Below are 20,619 nucleotides of genomic sequence, written 5' to 3'. Positions count from 1 at the left end.
TTTTTTTTTTTCCCTAAAGAAAGGCTAATATCTAAGTTAGATCTTTACTCCCACTAAGTACTCCCACTAAGAAGTAGCTCTGCAAGATTGCACTGTCCCGCAAAGGTGGTGGACAATATCAAGCTCATTGCCTCAAGATATAAAGCTGTTTTTTTTAAAATGTCCTCTGGAGACCCAGGCAATAGAATACCTGAAACCATCTTTCTGTGTTTAGTTGCCCTGAGTTGACTGAGCAAAGCCTTTCAGCAGCTCTGCCTGGCCCGCAGATTTAAAGAGCCCTTTTGTTTTTGTGGCCGCTGCTGACTATTGAGCATGATGATCCGTGACTAACAGTGCTGGATGTGTATAGCAGCCACAAAGAGAATACCCTTGTCATGCAGCAAAGCATATACTGAAGTGACATCTTGCAGCTATGCTGCCTTGGACAATCGAATGGTCATTGGTATCCCAGGGTGAAAATGTGTCCCTGTGTATTTGAGGTGTGGGAAACATTAAGACATGTCATCTATCAAAGCTGTCTAGGCAAGCTGACTGAGAAGGCCTAGGTAAGGCACACAAGGAATATCGAAATACTTTCTCAATTTGGCAGCTTCATGAACATGAGACCTTCCCTACAAGCTTGAAAACTGAGATTAATTACTTAACTCTTCGTAGACTTAAATTTGGTGCCTACTCCTATGCTCAGCTGTTCTCATGCAATACTGTTAATTTGAACATTTTACAAGAACATTTAAAGTTTATTTACAGAAACATCCAGAAATCTTCATTTTAGATGTACATGGAGAGTTGATTGCTTTTTCCATAACTGGGATTACAACTATGTTCTTTTATAAAGCTATTATTAGTAGCAATATTATCACAGCCGTAGCTCCCAGGACTGACTGAGCTTAGAAATGACTCCATTTCTTTCAAAGACTAAGATGAGCTTTTATGACAAGTTTCAAGGCAACTAACCTATCCATGTTTTAGGCCTGGTTTTGGCCTCACTGTTGCTCTTTTTTCACATGGACTGGCTCCATCATGGCCACTATCACCCACTGCCACCCTTTGAAATGTTCCAAGTAGCTACATTTCCTTGAAAGCTTGCATGTAATCAGATATGAAGAAAACAAGTTGTAAATGATTAAGGTTACTAGTATTCATTCTGTATAAATTAGCATGGAGTGTTAAGCTGAAATACTATACTTCTATTCGTGTAAGATATGTGCAAGTGTATATGCTATGTAAACTCAGTTGTTTGCCGTTTGCTCAGAGAGAATAAAAAGATCTGTGTTTAATCAGTGTAAAGCAAAAGGAAGCACTCTAGCAGATGGTGCTATAACTTTCTTGTGAGTTATGATCCAAGACTGAGACTCAGTTTTACAGGGCTGTCTATTCTTTCTGCTAACAGTGCTATTTTTCTTTGCAGTGATCTTTCATAATGAAACAATTTCTGAAGGCCTTATGCCCTGCAGATTTTTTGTAAGCATGTAGCTGACAGAGTGGAAAGTGGACTATAGCACAGTAATACAGGAGAGATGAAGCAACTGGTGAAACTGCTCATGAGCTTGAAGATCTTGTAATTGAAGCTTGATTCTTTTATTCTGTGTATCATCCTTGATTTGTGTATATGACATTCCCTTAGCAGGATTGGGACTATGAAATCTATGGAAGACAAATAAGAGTGGAGCAGAGCGAAGTGTGAGACAGATGACATCCCCCTGTAGGAGAGTTTCTGAGTTTGTGGGACCTGGGACAGATGAAGAAAAGAGCTGGTTGCAGGGTCTGCATTGACAATAAATGCAGAGGCATTATAATCATCAGCAGCAGACCTTCCATGAAGATTTTCAGTATGTCTCCACTTGCAGATCATCTGGAAAATGTGAGAATATGTGCCAGATAGAAATAGATGAAATAGGTGTCCTATTGTTACACTTATTCCCAGGCCTGATAATACTATGGTGAACTATAATAACAACTGGTAGAAGGGAAAAATAGAGTAACACACGGGAACAATAAGTGCTGTGGTCTGTGGATTTTAGTTATGAAGATGGTACAAAACTGTTCCTTGAACAATTCAGTAGTGTGCAGGCGTGGCCCCCATGCTGTTGTGCCAGCTGTGTGTTGTTGTCAGAGCCACACAGAGAGGAGGACAATTAGAAATGACTTGAGACCAGCCACTGTGGCTATTAGTAGTCATTTTAGCTATAGTTCCCAGCAGTTTCCAAGAGGGCTGCTTTATGTCCTCTCATCTCATACTGAATAGTTCATCCGTGTTTGAGCAGAACATCTCTATTATGATGATAAATGTGTCAGGGATCTCAAATATAACATTGAGTAAATCTGCCAGGTTTATCCTCCAAGTTTTTCTCATCAATATTACTTTTACCTGCAGAATTTTTTTGTTTGTTTCTGTGTTTGCTTTTTAAAATTGAAATAGAACATTGCCTGTGGCCAGGCGGGTGTGATTTTAAGTGCAGTCTAAGTAAGTCTAAGTGCAGGAATGCACAGATGCAGAGATCAGATATTCACCTTTGTAGTGCCCTGATGCTGCTTCTCTGTGCAGGTGTGTTCCCTCCCACTGCACTGAGAGGTCCCTGGAGTGTTGTAATGTGTGCTATCTGTGAATGTTGTTTGAGGCTAGGAAATCCTGGCACTTCCAGGAGTATGCCTTTTTCCTATGGCCATGCCTTACCTTCCCAGTTACACTCATGCCAGCTTGCTCTGTGTTGCACATTGTTGCCTGTGCTAAAGATCTGCATCTCTAAGTCAGAATAGATTGTTTCTAATTTCAGCTATTTTCTCTCTCTCGAGCCTGTAATTATGTAGCAGTAAAGAGAAAAAAAAGGCAAGGGGCACCTCTGCTTTTTTTCTCAGCCACTGAGAATGCCAATATTTCTTTTTCTCTGAAGCAGGAGAGGCTGCCTGCCCTGCATTCTCAAGGAACGCTAAAACTAAATGTAGCCTCTTGTCTTCACAAGGTAAGCAACCTACCAGAGTTATACAGTACACGTTCAGGCACGCACGAAGTGCTGTCATGACTGCCAGGTTCAGACTTAGGAAATGCAATGGTCATTTGCACACTCAGAAAGAACCGCTCTTGGTAGGCATGTACTTTTATTCTGAATTATTTGTTCAGGTTTAAATGTATTTAAGATCAGTACAAGAAAGGAGAGAAAAGGAGCAGACTGCTTTGCTTTGGTTTTCCTTACTCCCTTTGTTGTACATTTGAGAGTTGGCCTTCAAAACTTCTGTATTCCTGAATACTGGGTTGTTGGACCCACAAGAACCAGGAAGTTTGAGTGCTTGTTTGAATTTTATGGCTCTGAGTCCTTCCTGCCAGTTCACACACTGTTCCCATGACTGTTCTCTTGTTTCCTCATTTTCCTCATTAACATATTTTTTATCTTCTTTTTTTTTTTTTTTTCTTCTTAAAGGATGATTCCTGCTACAAACAAAGCATTTGTCGTAAACAACCTTGTTTCTGGAACAGGCTATGACCTCTGTGTTCTGGCAATGTGGGATGACACCGCCACTACTCTTACTGCCACCAATATTGTAGGGTGCGCCCAATTCTTCACCAAAGAAGACTACCCTCAGTGCCAGTCGATGCACAGCCATTTCCTGGGTGGGACCATGATTCTGATCATTGGGGGCATCATTGTGGCAACTCTGTTGGTGTTCATTGTAATACTGATGGTCCGCTACAAGGTCTGCAACAACTCCCAAGGGAAGATGTCCAACGTCAGCAACGTCTACTCACAGACAAATGGAGCACAACCGGTTCAAAATGGAGTCCTGCCCCAAGTCAACCCCAAAGTGGTGGTGAGAAACGAACTTATGGAGTTTAACTCTGGGTCTGTGAGAAGCAGCATCTCCTCTTCTTCCAGCTCTATGAATAGCCGTGACTGTGATAACTATAGCCTCCAAAGTGAACAGGGCACATTGTCCAGTAAGTGGAGGCCCCCCTCGAGGTCAAAACACAACATTGACCGTCTAATGGGAGCTTTTGCCTCCCTGGAACTGAAATGTCAGAAAAAGGAGGAGACGACAGACTCCAGAACTTCCACGGCGGCCCGCCATTCAGACAAAGAACCACTGCTGGGCCAGCCGGAGTCCAAATTTCGCAGCCTCCTCATGTTACCTCTGGAGGGCAAAACTAAACGTAGCCATTCTTTTGACATGGGGGACTTTGCTACATCTCAGTGTTGTACCTACCCAAAAAAGATAACGAACATTTGGACAAAGAGGAGCCTCTCGGTGAATGGCATGCTTTTACAGTACGATGACAATGACCTAACAGGGGCAAAAGGGACTTACGGGAGTTCAGAGTGGGTAATGGAAAGCACAGTGTAAATATCAAAGTCTCCCCCCATCTTCTCTACTCATGTGTTATATATTGTGGTTTGCTGCAGTAGCATGCTGCTGCTGCATTTGGAAAGAGAGGGGAGGAAATGTTTTCAGTTGTACTGGCAAAACAGATAGGTAAATAAATAAGTAATTGGGATGCTGAAAGAGAAAGAAGGTCTTGCAATGTGAATAGGCACATATGGTACCGTTCCTGTTGGTCCCCAGCTGAAACGTGTGAATGTTTCAAGAAATTTACTGTTGTATTTATCATTGCTTTCCAAAAGTTTTTCACATTCTTGGTGAACTGTCAAACAAGATTAAACAGAGGATGAAAAGGGGCTTAAGAGCATAAATTTAACTTTAAAGATTTTCTTTTTTTATATAAGAGCAACTCTTTTATCCACAGAAATGCACTTCTGTGGATGTAAGACTGGTGCTAGGATGCATCTGGTTATTATTGCGAATGACTTTCTCAGATGCACAGGCAGGGCATCTGCAGGGACAGATTAAAGCAAATTGTTTATCTTGTAGCGTTAACTGTGACATCTGGGAAAATAACAATACCTGTTGAGTGGGCTTTTGGTTTGGGATTTGCTGATTTTTTGTTTTGTTTTGCCTTGTGAGTGCTTCTGGGCTGTTTTGTTTTGATGGTTTCTGTTTTTTCTTTCCCAGCAGAAAGTCTGTTTCCATGTTTTCCATTTTTTGTTTAGTTTTCAGTCTCCCAGTAAATCCCCTGGATGGAAAGGAGGATCTGTAAAAAGGTCAAATTTCTGAAGTTCTGTATAACCCACCTCTGATACTACCACTTCATGTCCTAGAAAAATTAAAATCCAGGGCCTGATAAGTTTTTAAAAAGTCCTCCTCTTCTATCTTCTTCATATTCTCTGCTTGTCAGGGCTTAAGGCAGATTGTAGCAACTATTGGTATCTCTGGGGGTTTTGCTAACAAAGATGCAAAAAGTTGTTATCAAGACTTCATAGTAAAGGAAAAAGAAAGGGAAAACCAAAGTGTCTCCCATAAACAGTCTACATTATGAATGCCAGTTGCTTCTGGCAAAGGTCACATTGTCACTCTCTACTCAGCTGACAAAGAGAACACAGTTTTCCACCCTAATGTGACAAAAGCTCCTTCTACAGTCTCCATGACACAGCTTGACTGTACCACTAGCATCACATGAAATGTAAGTTTTTATGTGTTTCAGGGGATTGGATATGTTCCCAATTAGCCACATAAAAAGAGTTAAATTTGAGTGTCAGGACAAGGAGTCTCCCATGTGTCCCCTGCACACAAACAGCCTTTCCTATGTACCCAAGCACCCCTGTCCCTCACCCTAACCTATTTGTTAACTAAGAACATAAGCTTTTCAGTGCTTGTAAACTGATTCTCAGATTCCTTGTTGGGGAGCATTTCTGTGGTTTTGGAAATGCCCATGGTCCATTGCCGTCGGTGACTTTATTGTCCTCGGTGACTAGACTGTGATTTCCAGCATTCTGGTGGCTACTGCAACTGTCTTTGTTTATTAATTTGTTGGCTGCCAATGATCAGCTGCTGGGAACCATTCTGAAATTGCACATAGTTCCTATGATTTTGTAAAAGATGTGGGGAAAGGGTCAGGGCACAGAGCAAATAACACATGAAAAAAACTCTATGTATATTTTTTTTAAAGGTGCAGAGATATATTGTGACATGGCTGTGTACTTGATCTTGTATTTGTCATGTTTCCTACTTGGAGTTTTAGAAATGACATCCCTGTGATCGGAATATTTTTTTCTTTTTCTTTTTCTTTTTTTTTTTTTTTTTGCTACAAAATGTACAGTAAAAATATTCTTGGGGAAAAGTACCTGCTTTTCATTTATTTGCTGTTCTGCGGTCTTCTATGAAACCTAAACAAGGAGCGGTGATCATTTAAAAAAAGGTCTTAAAAATATGTTTGCTTTCTCTCTCCTGTAAACTATCTTTGCCTTCAGGGTTTTACATATATAAAGTAGGAATCCCATAATACAGACTCTTTTGGAATACAATCTCCTTTTTAGAGAAAAGATCTTTTAAAAAGGCATCTCACCTTTTTTTTTTTTTTCCCTGTGGTCACATTTGTACACATTTATATCACTAATATAGAGAACAGTGATCTCTGCCCTGATCCAAAACATGAAGAAGTAAGAGGAAACCTTTTTGATGGCTTTGCAAGCTTTTTCTCATAGCCAACTTTAATATATTCAAAAGAGATTCAGTAAAACTTTGTTTGCAACATCTTTCAAAGTCTGATTTTCTTGTGCTTTCCAAGAGGAATGGCACCTCTATTGCCAGAATCTACATTATCCAACTGTCCAGATGGCAGCTTCCTATTAACGACATTTACATTAAAGAGGTTCATGTATTGATTTTTCTTTTCCTTATTACGCTGTGGTGCGGTTCAACTACAGTTTATCATGATGCTGCTTCCCTTTGGGCATGATGTTTGGGTTGTTTTTAATTTAGCTGTTGAGTTCATCATCAGGATTAGTAGCATATGCAGTCATGAATTTTCAAAAGCAGTATCTTACACTCTTTATTAAAAAGCAAAGCATCTATTTCACTTTCTCACATAGGATTACAGTATGTCAACAGATGCTGCTTTAAAATAATGGATAGCTGCCAAAGAACCCAGGTAATAAAGTGCACAATCTAACAGCTGTATTTATTACTGTTAATCATGATTTCAATTCATTTAGTTTTAATGGATGAGGCTTGATCCATATCAGCATATTTGCACACTGTGAGCAAAATGAAATGAATGCCCAACAATTGTTGCCTTTGGTACTCACAACATTTGGGACGAACACGACCAAAGAAGTTGTTCATGAGGCAGGGAGCCACACAACAAATGAGCAAGTGAACAGCCCTGGGAGAAGGTTGGAACCAACCTGGCGTGATGGCGCCAGTGCTGAAGCATCTGATAGGGTAACAATGTCCATGTGTAACCAGCCATGGCCCTGCTCTCACAGCCATCAAGTCCTCTCAAATTAGCCTGCAGCTTCCCCTGTACAACTCTGAGTGTTTCAGCACTGCCAAAAACAATGCTTTTTGATTACATCCTGTAACCGTGCCCTAATTGCTAGTGCAGGACTGTGACCCCCAAGTTCCTCCCCCTCACATTCTTATCAAGCTCTTTCTGCTGGTATATTTGCCTCTGTTTCCACAGGTGCATCTCATTCAGCATCTCTGGATTTGATTATTTCTCTATATTGCTGTTGCGTGGTAGAGATATTTCTTGCTCCATTTCTGAGGGCAACTACACATCAGTCGCTACTAAAATTATATATATACACATACTCATTTTCTGAGCGCAATACATGTTTTCCATACCTGGTTGAGAAGCTGAGCTTCCTGTATCATAGTGAAAATATCATCCTAGTAAAAAAGATGACAAAACGGAAATTTCTGAAACATGATGAGATGGAGTGCACGTGACATGGCATTTGTTAGGAACCAAATGGTCAATTTGAGCATGAAATCTATGTGTGTGTATGTGTCTGTCTGTGTACATAAGGAATTGTAGCAAAGCAGACCATATTATTTGTGTCCTCCTTACAAATTTCATGACTTGGACAGTATTCCTTGTTTCAGATGTCTTTTCTGACTGCCAGCTCTACAGGACAGCAACTGATACGCTTTTCCCTTCCCCTTTGGGGAAGATGATCTATTTTTCCAATCTCCACCCAATTCCTGGCTACAGTTTTGATTAATTCATTCAAAAATCAATGCATAACAACAAAGCAATGAAAAGTATACTGGCTTTACATGATATAAGATTGAAAGGTTGTACCTTTCCCTTAGCTAAAGCTGTTCAAATCCCACACTATAAGATTGATTTGCTCTGGAAACAGAAGGAAATAGCGTTCCAAGAGACAGCTTGTTTCATTCACACACTACACCCAGCAAAGGGTTGCAAAGACATATGACCAAAAAGATCCCTTGGAGGTGTCTGAATAAGTGCAGTAAATGCAGCAGTGATTTAAACACTTTTGAACCTGTAAGCCAATGAATAATTCCATCTGATAAGGAAGAAAACGTTTTAGCCTTTGAATAGCTCAAATGTCACATCTGTTTCCAGCGCTCTGTAACCATTAACCCATGGGTAACACATAGCATACCATATGGTTCATGCAGCACACATCTTCTTGCAGTTTATTTCCAGAGAAATAAACTCAATGATTCTCTCTGCACTGTTTTCAGTGTTTACAGTTAACTACCTGGGCAATTGTGGAGTTGTAATAATAATGTAGATGCAAAATTAACAAGTAACATTATTAACATATTTTATGGTTCACTTTTAACAAAAACTGCCCTAAACACAGTCAGGGCATCCTGCCAAAAAGCATTAAATCTGATGTTAGGCTGTACGCCAGATGAAAAATAAATCTAAGAGTACCTTGACATTCTTGCTTTCAGTATAGGAATTTTGTGTTCTCCAGTATGTTTACCTACTCCTAATTAATTATTTGGTAATCCCCAAAGGTACAGCATTCCCTAGCATCAGCTGTCAAAAGGCCCTACTATATGAAACAGTGCCAGATGCTTATTTCCAGTATTACACTGCTAACAGATGGCAAATGCCACAGATATAAATATATAGAGAGATATAGATATAACAGCATGTTTTTGCATTTGTATTCATGCATACATGTTTATGTAAACACAAGCACACATGTCTATGTTTTGCTCTTTAACTTTATGGTTAGTTATACACAGATTTTCCTGTTTGGTAATGATGGAATTTCTTTTTTTTTTTTCTTTTAATGAAATACTAATGACTTGAAAAAGAGACCAAAAGCCTCCTATTTTAGGAAAATTAACTGATAATTTACATCTCATCCCAGCTGGTGGAGTTCAGTGCTTCAAAAGAACTTAAGGTGAGGGGTTTCATGTGACTGCAGCAGAGTCTCCTATGTTAGGGCACTTATTCACCCAATTCTTCCAACACATGCTATAAAAAGTGAGAATTTTTGTTTTGCAGGGAGACATAGGCAGCAACTGTTTTGTACTGTTCCTGGTTATGCTGACAAACTGATTCTTTTGTTGGCTGGCTTGGATTTTGGGAGGATCAGTCAGCTGCATCAGATGTTAAACTCAGTCATAAAAGGAGCCTGAACACAGAAACAGTGATATTCCACACCCTCCACTAGGAGAAAGTGCATTCTGGATTTACAATCCATGAACTTCAGTCTGCAAACACAAGAGGAGTGCTCCATTAATTACTTGTCAGATTGCAGGGTTGGTCATCACAGTTTGTTCTTGATGCTGTGTAGATCAGTAAAATAGGAGTCAGCCCCTGGCCGTGCCAGTACAGAAACAGGCATCAGACAATCTGCAGGGAAGGACAAGACCTGCAGCAGATGAGGATTTGTGCAAAAGTACATTTAACCTTAGGAGTAGAGACTTCCTGCACACTTGCCCACAAGATTCACATTACACCTGGAATGTACTGAATGGTCAGCCTTTGTAACACTGATTTTAAAAAAATTTCCACAATTTTGATGGGAGAATGTATGGGAACTGCTGAATCATAGCCTGAACTTCTGATTGATCACCTGTGGCAAGCAATGAGTCAGCCACAGGAGCACAGGTGAAGGCAATTCACCTGTACTGCCGGAAGGGGTGGAGCCTGGCTCCACCTCTCTTAGACCCATTTAAGAGCTGACTATCAGTGGGAAAGGATCTCATCTGGAGATCCCTCCTCTGGAGTTCTGCAGTAAGCCCAGGATGCAGGTAAGCTTTCTATCTATTCTCTTTTTGTTATTAGTATCTGCTTTGCTAAACTCTTTGGTTTATTTCATAGTTATAGCATCTATATATTCATTTACTGTACAGAGGGGAAGGAGAGAGAGAGGAAAAAAAAAACAACAAAAAAAACAAACAAACAAAAAAAAAAAAACAACAAAAAAAAACCATCATCACTGATAATGCCACCAAAGACATAGGGCTCATTTAGTCTTTCCAAACAAGTTTAAGTACTCCTCATCTTTATTGCTTGAAGCTTCTTAGTCTCACAAACCCAGAGAGTGCATCTAATTTTTACTACCTAGAGTTTTATCACATTCTTGGTTTTAGTCTAATCTCTTTTTCTACTGCCATATCCTTTTTTTTTTTTTTTCCCCCACTCCTTCTATGGTTCCTGGTAGTAGTTGTCCATGTAGAGCACACATGAGAGGTAAGCCCTCAGCTCCAGTGCTATTGTAGTATCAAGCTACTATGGGCAGGGGAAACCCATAGCTCTTAACTGTAGGCAGTTCAGTTGCTCTGTTACAAGGGTGATACATGTGTACTGAAAACACATGCAGGAGCTGTGAGGAGATGAAGAATGCATAATCTCCATGAATTTTTACTAACAAATTTAATGAGGTCTTTGTGGTGCATGTTTTCTGCAGGCTTTTGGCTAGAGCAGGTCTCTGTAATGTTCTTGAAGAATAACACAAGGCGCATCTAAGAGAATGTCCCACCACTTGCAAATTATCTAGGTTGAACTTCAAAGCACAAACACCACAAAAACAATTCATAAAGCATCTTATGCTCGCTGTCTCTGGTTTTGGTTTTTAATATAAGAAAAAGGAACTTTTTTTTTTTTTTTTCCCCCCCTTCTTTTTCTCTTACAATCAGCAGAATCATTTTGGCTGAAATTTTCCAAATAAAAGTTTGACAGAGCTCCAAGGGAATGTGCCAGACAATTCTAACAATGTTATACTGCCATGTTTGCCAATAATATTTGTCAAGCAATGATAAATTGAATGGATGCCTCTCATGATACATCTCAAGTTTCTTTCAATGGAACTAATTTATTTTTAAAGTGTTAATACTCCTATCCTCTTCTCAGCAATTAACAATTCAGAAATATTTTAATAACAAGCTGTTAATCACAAGATACTTGTCTGCACAGATTTAAAAAATAGACTCTGTTGTTTCAAGGATGTTGGCTGTCTTTGCCAATGTTATTGGTACATTGGTATGAAATATAGCATTTGATAAGACATAGGCAAGGCTGCATGCTGTGAAACATCTACTTTTTATCCTATGGTAATGAGGATGAAACAAATCCAGAGAGAGGATGTGTTAATCTTGCTTGCTTTGAACATGACTCAGAGATGTGAAACTTCAAATAACTAGGCCCACATATCTGATATAAAATGGCAGTCAGTGGGCTGACATGACCCAGATGTTATTGCAGCAGACAGATGCATGCTGGTCACTGCTGGAATAGGTGTCATACACAAAGGCTGGCCTAGATGAAGTGGGATTTCCAGAAAGGGACCACTGCACAGATCACAGCATGAACAGGAGACATGGTCATGTAAGAACACATTATACCTCACTAGTGTAATAGATTTCTCTATTTGAGTATCCTGTGATAGAATTTGGCACTGGTCACTTCAGGAAAACTCCCTAAATCTTTGCCTCAGAGCCTGAGAGACTAAGCCTTTATCCTAATCTCCATAAGGAAGCAAAGAACTTCTGAAATTCATACCCTGACAATCAAAACTGGAACAAAAGTGATTTTTGAATTGCTCTTCTTGTTTCAGAGCTTCTGCCTCTGAGCCTGTCAAACCTGACTTTGAGAAAAATCTCTTGTCAACTGGGAGGGCATTGTAGGGGAGTGGAAATGCACAGATGTGTGTTTGTGGAGATGATGGCAGAAGTCCTCATCTGCAAGAAGGCCAAAGTGCACCTCCTGTCTGTCTTAATATTTCACTGGAGACCAAATATACAGCAACAACAGAATCAGTAGCAACTATATCAAAGCAGAAAATGTGCTGTAAAACAGAAACAAATTAAAAACAAAGAAACAAGAGAAACCAACAGAAACCACCATCACCTCAAGAAGTACCTTTCTCATTTGATTTTGAGAAACAAAAGACCAACCATTTTCTCTTCCATTCAAATACTGCTCTGGATATAATGCAAAATTTGAATAGAAGAACAATTTCATCTTCCAGGATACTTCATTGCACTGTGCCAGATTTTATAGTGATATCTGGAGAAGACACACAGAAAACACTCAGTATAGTACTGATTCTGTCCAGGTAAGCTGCTGTCCCTAGAAGACTGTCTTCTTGTTAATAGAGGATATAAGATGACAGATTTCTGTCAAAGAAAGCTCAATGGGATTGTGGATCTTTACAGCTGGGTTGCAAGGCCAGTGCAAAGCTCAGTAGGCACACAAAAATGCGGTCTGTCTGGGAGTCGTTAGTACAAATGCTTTCAACAGCTGCCAGAGAGCCTCAGCTTGCTATTTGGTTGGGCTGCTACACAAACAGATCCAAAATGACTACACAGATTCAAATGATTGAAATGTAACTGTCTGCGATATGCTGAGTGTTGGCTAATGGTTAGCATTGGTTAGAAGTCATGAATACAGATGAGAGCAAGGCAGCTTTGGCTGCAGCTCCTGGGCTACAGCTGTCTGCAACCTGCTGGGCACCCAGATCAGTGTGCTGCTGGCAGCTAAAGGCTGGCTGGAGTCTGCGGGTCAGAGCCACCTCAGCTGGACTTCCTCCAGGAAAGACCACCAAGCATAAGGTTGAATGGGATTGAGGAACTTATCCTTCCTTGATAAGAGTAATTTACAGAAGCTGGAGGACCCTGCTTCTGCAATCTACATTTGGCCTTCTGGGAATCAGAACCACATTCCTTACCTCTTCCATTCCCCTTCTTCACTAATTTATCACTTGATTTCAGGAGAGAGGATACTTTTTTATTTGCTATACACCTAAGCCCAACTGACAATTGGCTGATAATTAACAAATAATTAGCTTTAAAAAAAAAAAAAATAAAATAATTAGCTGAATGGAGCTCCTTCATTGTTCACAAACTGAGGACCCAAGCTCTTCCAAGAGATGGGATGAATGCATTTCAATACTTAGGGCCTTGCTAGCTCTTCACTCTTGATTAGTTCAGCAATGGCTCTTTCTGGACAGTTTTAGAAGAGAAAAAAATAAAAAAAACAGTGAAAACACTGACCCATTGTTTTGTTATTGCTTCATATAGAAAACAAGCTATAGCCTTTTTTGTTCTCCATTGGGAACATCAAATTGGTGACCTAGATTTCAAACAGCTGAAAGGTATTACTATGTCAGGTATGTTAGATTTACTGTTAATGACACTATGGTTAAATTGCATATGGCATTAATATGGATTACACCTAGTGATGAGCTTCACAATTAATCTCTAGGACAGGTGACCTGGATCTCATTTTAGTCAGGAGAGGTTCCCATACTCTTTTGGCTATTTTTGAGACTAGTTCTAATGAGCTAATCATTATATATACAGTTCATATATGTATACATAAATTCATTTCTGTAAATACAAAGCAGTGTGAAGTGTTCCCCTTATCCATATTACTTGTGGTGATTACAAACAACTGTACTTCTTGTTTGGCATGAAATCCTGTTTGGCCAAATCCTCTCCAGAATGCACCAAGAAAAATCTACAATTTGCAATGGGATAACTTTTGAAGTGCTTTTAGAGGAGGGCTACAAAAATGATCCAAGGGAGGAAATAGGAGGAAATATCTCCCCTACGAGGCAAAGAGGAGAGTTGTGAGGCTTTTCTGCCTGGAGAGAAGGCGGCTCCAGGGAGACCTGAGAGCAGCCTTTCAATATCTAAAGGGAGGCTATAAGAAAGAATGGGACAGACTGTTTAGCTGGGTATGCTGTGATTGGACACGAGGAAGTGTTTTCAAACTAAAGAAGAAGAGATTTATATTGGATATTAAAAAAAAAAAGAAAGTTTATGACAATAAGTCAAGAACTGGAACAGGTTACCCAGAAAGGTAGTGGATATCCCTCACCCCTGGAGACATTCAAGGCCAGGTTGGACTGGGCTTTGAGCAACGTGATCTAGCTGTATGTGTCCCTTTCATTGCAGAGAAGTTACACCAGATGACTTTCAAAGCTCCTTTCCAACTCAAGCAATTCTATGGTTCTATTTATTAAAGCTAAATATGAAATAACCCTTCGCAGAAATATTAATATGTGCTTTCTGCACAAAATTTCAGCCCCAAATGTGCTGAACAGAGATAGCTGCATTTTTCTGACCTTAGCCAGCCTCATAACCTCCCAAGTAATATAATCAATGCTAGAGACCTATATAGATTGCAGCAGCTTTACAGGTTGCAACAGTGCTTCCTTAGGTTCACATTTTTGTCTCCTTTTCTGTCATCCTGTCATCTTTAGCACACTCAACAAGATTTGTTGAGTAGACTTCCCCAAAACAGTTGGGGTATAGTCTTTTCCTGTGTTGGTAGAAGTCTGTTTTTAACTATTTTTATCCCTGATACTTTTCACTTGTTGAAAAGTAGATGATGAGGAAATCAAGCTCTCTTTACCACCTGCAATGGTGAAAACCCAGCCAGACTCATAACGTGTTTGGTTCCAGCATGACTTGCCCATCCTATGTTGTCTCCAATTAATGTATGTTCATGTCACTTATTTTTCATTCATATGATTATGGGGGGAATGGTCCTTTTACCACTGCCTTTATTAGCATACAGAACTCCCACATGAGTACAAGTACTCTCCATTCATTATTTGCTGTTCATCATGTCTTCATTACTTGGCCACATAAAAAGTTATTCCCATCCAGCAAGGGAGTAGCAGTAATAACACAATAACATTTGATCTATCACAAATGGCTACATGGTGAATGTAATAGCTGAAATTAGCAATATAAGCATAAATCCTAGAATAACATCTTTTCCTCCAAAACTATGTGCAAATTAGACAAATATTTGCTAAAATTAGGGTAGTTCAGAAGTAATTCATGAATGAAAACAAAACAAGAACAGAACAAATCAAGTTCATTGAATGATTTACTTGGAAAATGTAATTCTAAGAGCTTTAATGGTCAGTTAAAATGAAAATAATGATGCTTCCTGAACTGCACAACATCTGCTGCATGCATAGGGAAAGAAAATCAACTGTGAGGATAGCATATATTGCAAACATGCAGTTTGTAGCCTAACAGCATAGAACTTCCAAAAGGGCTATGAAGAAGGAATGCAATTACTGGAACTGAGATTAATAATAATTAATGTAATTTGAATCTTAATTGGAAAGGCACTTCCTTAATAAATGTCCCTTGTAGAAGAGAAAGGGACAATATTTAAAAGACTTTTGAAATTTAAAAAAAAAAAAAAAAAGAGAGAGTAAGAAAGTGGATTTACAATCCAGGGCTAGTGCTGAGTTTGCTCCTAGACTTCAGATTATAGGAGATTATCACAGATCAACTCTTTTCACAGAAAAGAACCTTTTAAATCCATCTCAGCATTGTCCTTATTAGGAACGAAGGAGAAAGGCTCCTTCCACAGGGACAAGAGAAGCTCTTAATTCATAGCTTGTCAGAGGAAAGGCGTTTGCTTCAGCACTGAAACAGGTTAGTTATGGCTCTAATTTACACAGCAGTGTGTCATCCTGGTGCAAGGGACAACACCTTTAAGTAATAATGAACAAGTGTGCGTTGACAGAATAATAATCAGGGACTGAAAAGGTTACAGTACAGTGCACGGTAAAGCTAAGTGCCTACTTTCATCCCATTGGGTGCCATAATATCAGGAGTTAGGAACTGCAGTTACTATATAAAATAACATTAGTGAGGCAATTAGGACCTAATGGTTTGTGGAGAGAAGTCTACAAGACTTTATAAAAACATCTGAACTAGACTGTATTCAAGTTTTACCTCACTCCTATTTTCTTATTTTTTTTAGACCATATGGCCTTCTCAAGGGTAGAATCCTCTTAAAATATAGTGAAGAAACACCAGAGACATCAGAGAAACTTCTCAGTATATATGGGTAAAATCTCATTGAAACTTCTGCCAATTAATCCCAAATCCATAATCTGATCTCAGGTACCTAATAATGAAATTACTGACTGCAAAGGAAATGCTAAGTCACGGCTTGAACCAGTGATTGAGCACCTGATGGCAAGGCAGGGCCAACCCAGGGGAGCTCAGGTGTGTGCAATGTACCTGAGTGACCAGAAGGGGTGGAGCCAGGATCCACCCCATCCCAGGCCTCACTTAAGGGTTGGCAGTGGAGGCAAGGGTATCTTACTGGAGAGGTCTGCTTACCTGAGGCCTTCTAAAGGTAAGCAGCTTTTTTTTTTTTTTTTCTCTTCCCCTTCATTTCTCTATCTGCAGCTGCTGCAAACCTGTAGTCAGCAGCTACCTCCAGGGCACAGCCAAGATGTTGAAGGGATGGAGGAGAGAGTTCTGCTGTTTTCAGCAAAAAAGGAGTGAAGTTTTTGCAGCGTTTCATTGACCAGGTGCCATAAGAATGAGGGCTGTGTTTTAAGGCAAATGCTGTATAATAACTCTTCTCCTATGAAACCATGAAGAATCTACCATTGGTTATGTACTTTTTAGCTTTGAGAACATTTTACAGAGGCATCAGTTACAGGTCTGATTGTGCATCAAGTTTGGTTCACGTGGATTTTTCATGACTTTCTTCTCTTCCTTAGTTTGCAGCAGAAGAGTGAAAGTCAAGAGCAATGAGCACGTGACCAGAGCTGGGTCTTTTTAAGTTCATCCCAAACTGGTGCATGGGAATTTGAGTCTTTAACTGCCAAGTTGAAGATCTCCCTCAGATTCACCTTTCAAGAGGTTATTCTGCTCTTCATTATGATTGCTTTTTGGGAAATTTCATCTTTTAAATAGATGTTCACTTTCACATATATATTACCACTCTTTTAAGTGGATGCCTCTGAAGCAGAAGGGATTTATGTATTAAAATGTACAAAGAATTGTACTCCCAACTTTGATCTTGATATCAAGAGAAACAAAATAGACTTGTCCAGCACAATATCTTGTAGATTATTTTATAGTGGAGCTCTGGGGGTTGTCTCCCTAAGAGGAGGAATGTGTATTTGCTGAGTCTCGGGGGAATTTTAATTTTTTTATTGTTTAGACTTCCTTTGCCATTTCTAGGACAACAGTTGAATGCAGTTTTATTTAAATATATCCCTATACAGAAGGGAACCTGATAGAGGGGGCAGAAGATGCAGTTAATTTTCCTGCTTCAGTCCATAACATCACAAGTTTAGTTAGTTTAGTTAGATTAGCTAATTGAGGAAAGCTAAAGAAGTTTGGTGGCCAGAACTGCAATATGCTAGTGGTAGAGGATATAAATTTACAGCTTCCATTTGTGCAGAAATACGGAACTTTTTTTTTTGCCCAGAATATCTGATTACCTGGAGAACTATCCCCAGTCCTTTAGATTAATGCTATACTATGGTTACATAGTACTGAATCCAGTATATTTATATTATCCTGAAAAGCAAGATCTGGTTCATGAATCAAGAAGCCCATGCTAACAAGAGGGACTCTGAAATCATGTTATTCACATGGTTTTCTTACTTAACATTGTGGTTATAATCTTGTCAGGATAAATAGGATGTTTACAGAGCTATCTATGCCTCCTAACTGAAGACAAATAAATAAGATTTACAAAAGTATCCAGAATATTGATTTCACTTTTCAAATCCAGTAGATGATCCATGTAGTCCCTCTGTAACGCTTTAAAGAGTGTCTCCTGGACTCATTTTTCATTTTTCATATAGAAGACCCTAAACAACCTATACTGTTCCTATACAGTAGTCTTTGACTGCTGTTGACATTATTATTCTGTTGGAGCAAAAGATGTTGTTGTCATCCTAGACAGAAATCATAAACAATCTTAAATTATGTATAATGTCTGATTTTGCTCTGAACAACTAATAATCAAAATGACAAACCAGCCTGATCTCAGGTTCAAATGTTATCTCTTTGAAGGCGGTCATCCCATGAGTGACAGACTAAGAAGTGCAGAATCATATGTAAAACAGAATAGTCTGCTCTTCATGGAAAGGAGAGGGTACTTAATTAAGACAAATGGGTGGTCACCTTGAAATTCTTTAGTTTTACAGGCTACTCAGATATCAGATTGATAAGAATTGTATAAGTATGCAAGCAGAATTCACTACATTATTAGGGCTGATGTCTAGCTAAAAAAGATTCAGTAAAAGCATAATTCATTTCATTTGGGTAAATAATGATAGCCTCTTCAGCTCCTCTTGCTGGGTTGTCACTCAACAAGCTTCAGGGCAAGAAATGGGTTCAATGTCAGTAATTCACATCATGAGTTTGCTGTATTTGCTGTCTTTTATAAAGGTCCTATGCTTATATTGATATAACAGATTGTCAGCTTCCATTTAAAAAAAAAAAAAAAAAAAAGTTCTTACCTCTCCTGGCTGAGGCAAAAAAAAAAAAAACAACTAAATTTGAAAATCTGAAGGTAATTCAAGTGCTGACTTTATCATCTTAGTATCACAACATCTTGTGATTAGATTGAAGAAAGTGGAGCTCACAAATTTTGGAAACTTGATATTGTTCATCCTTATCAACCATAAGGACACCACCACATCCTCCCTCCCTCAGAATAAAGCCCAGCTAGCTACAGCCTGTTGCCTTTGTCTTTTACAGCATCTGGCAGAGCTGAGATCCATCTACAGGACTCTGAAAACACAAGAAGCCCTCTAGGACAATCAGTCCTTCTCAGTGCTGGTAGAGAAGCCCATCGCTGCATATTTTCCAAAGGTATATTTAACCCAATTCTGAAAGAGGAGGACAGTAAACCAGCCCATCATTCCTTGCTGTCAATTCACTGACTATCAGCCAACTGTCACAGGCTGCACCTGCATCTCCTCACCTCAGTGAAGACTCACTCATTGTGAAACCACTAACTGGATCACATTCTTCCTCCACAATGAGGTCACAGGATTTTAGAAGACAGAGGAAGGTTTAAGGTTAACCAAGAAGTTTACAAATAATGAGGCAGTCCAGTGAAAAGACACTCTGGCCTCCTATAAGTGGGGGACATTGAAGATCAGGCTCCTGCGTGGGTAGCTGGGAATACCCCACTGAAGACGTGCTGTCCCAGTGTGGGGATGAACAGGCTCAAGCTGCGGGTTGTCTCCTGCACAGCTCTCAGAGCCATCTGCTCTGAATTAGACGGGATTAAAGGCACAGCGTGGGCAAATCCCTTCTGTCTGTTTGTGCAACACAGGTTTATCCCATGTGAAATAAGGCTTAGAGGCAAGGGCTGCCTTTCTCACATGCAAGGGAAGGTAGTTAACAACCAGAGCTTCTAATGCTAGATAAAAGAACACAACCCTGTAAGTGAGATATGGCACTTCAGCGGGTCTTTGTTTTGATAGCCTCTGTACAGAACAAAACAAGACAGAGCAGGCAGCAAAGGCTCCATGTGAGATTCTCTGCAGGCAAAGAAAGTCACAGGCAGGAAAAATACAATCCATACAAATAGCACTGGATTCACAATCACTCTGTGGAGTGAAAAGGTATGCAAGGGGAACAGGGAAATCTGAGATCATCACATCTCTAAAGAACACAAATACCCATTTCCTTCTTCTCTAGGTGCTTGTCTTGCAAGTATGCAACAAAAAATAAAAACTGTAGAACCAGCCTATTATTAAGACAGTTTCAGGACCTGTACTTTTTGTTCTGCTGTATTTCTGCCCACAAACTGCCCTATTAGATGCTGTCCTGATCCCAGCTATGCTTAACCACCATCAGCCAAGTCTGAGAGGGCAGCTGGTAGCAGTAGGTGTGCTCACGATTTCCATGCCTATAAAATTCCCCTTTGGTGGAGGTAGTCTCCCCTTCTCCTATTCAAAACAGCTGCTAGTTCTGTGTTAAAGATGCCCACTTCAGTGAACGAAACACAATGGAATGCGTAAGGGAAAGATCAAGTAAGATACATTTTACACAGACATGCTGAACTCATATTTTATAAAAATACATTCTCAAGTGAAGACAAGTCTCACACCTACTTCTTCAAATAATATACAGAAGTGAAAGCACTTTTCCATGGTATTTCCACCTGCCTTGGTTTTATCAGTATTCCATGTCATGACATCATGCAACAAGCTGTCCTCTAACAGGGGAATGGAAGGGTGAAAGGGGCCTTCCCCCAACTGCCTTTTCCTCTTGTGCATGAAACCATGACACCACTCACAGTTCAATTATTTAAAAATGAATAGGAGCAAAGGAAGGGGAAATGGAATGGAAGAGAATGGAGTAAGGTTGGAACAAATGAAAATTAAAAAGAGGAGAATGGGAAAACTAGTGAGAAAGAAGGAAAAATGCCTTCTCTTATCACATTCTGGACAAAAAGAAACATTTATCAGTGAAAACATATCATTGTAATACCAGCAAGGTTAAGTGACAGGCACAGCTTCAAGGAAATTTCAAGCAACATGATATTGG

General features: G+C 39.6%; 1 protein-coding gene and 2 long non-coding RNA genes across 8 annotated transcripts in view; 2 read left to right on the top strand and 1 right to left on the bottom strand.

Moving 5' to 3' along the window:
- Positions 1-6,085, top strand: part of LRFN2 (leucine rich repeat and fibronectin type III domain containing 2) — a 202,782-nt gene extending 196,697 nt beyond the window's left edge. For all 4 annotated transcript variants that reach the window (XM_052683234.1, XM_052683223.1, XM_052683215.1 and 1 more), the window contains one exon: positions 3,417-6,085. In XM_052683234.1, coding sequence (XP_052539194.1) covers positions 3,417-4,335 — 919 coding nt within the window. In that variant the 3' untranslated portion in view covers positions 4,336-6,085. The remainder of the gene's footprint in view (positions 1-3,416) is intronic.
- The window catches only part of LOC128080789 (uncharacterized), a 335,835-nt gene that overhangs the window by 22,996 nt on the left and 292,220 nt on the right, over positions 1-20,619 (bottom strand). Inside the window, exon 11 of one of the 3 annotated variants that reach the window (XR_008206888.1) lies at positions 12,219-12,334. The exons of the other annotated variants lie outside the window; for them this stretch is intronic. This is a non-coding gene — a long non-coding RNA (uncharacterized LOC128080789). Of the gene's footprint in view, positions 1-12,218; positions 12,335-20,619 lie in introns of those variants that run through there. 3 annotated transcript variants of the gene reach the window in all.
- LOC128080803 (uncharacterized) lies at positions 9,994-19,727 on the top strand. Its single transcript, XR_008206894.1, has 5 exons — positions 9,994-10,077; positions 11,883-12,383; positions 16,064-16,444; positions 16,818-16,959; positions 18,817-19,727. It is a non-coding gene; the product is annotated as an uncharacterized LOC128080803 (long non-coding RNA).

This window comes from Tympanuchus pallidicinctus, unplaced genomic scaffold (assembly GCF_026119805.1).
Source record: "Tympanuchus pallidicinctus isolate F22 unplaced genomic scaffold, pur_lepc_1.0 scaffold1, whole genome shotgun sequence".
Lineage (NCBI taxonomy): Eukaryota > Metazoa > Chordata > Aves > Galliformes > Phasianidae > Tympanuchus > Tympanuchus pallidicinctus.
This window is presented reverse-complemented; position numbering and strand designations above follow the sequence as displayed.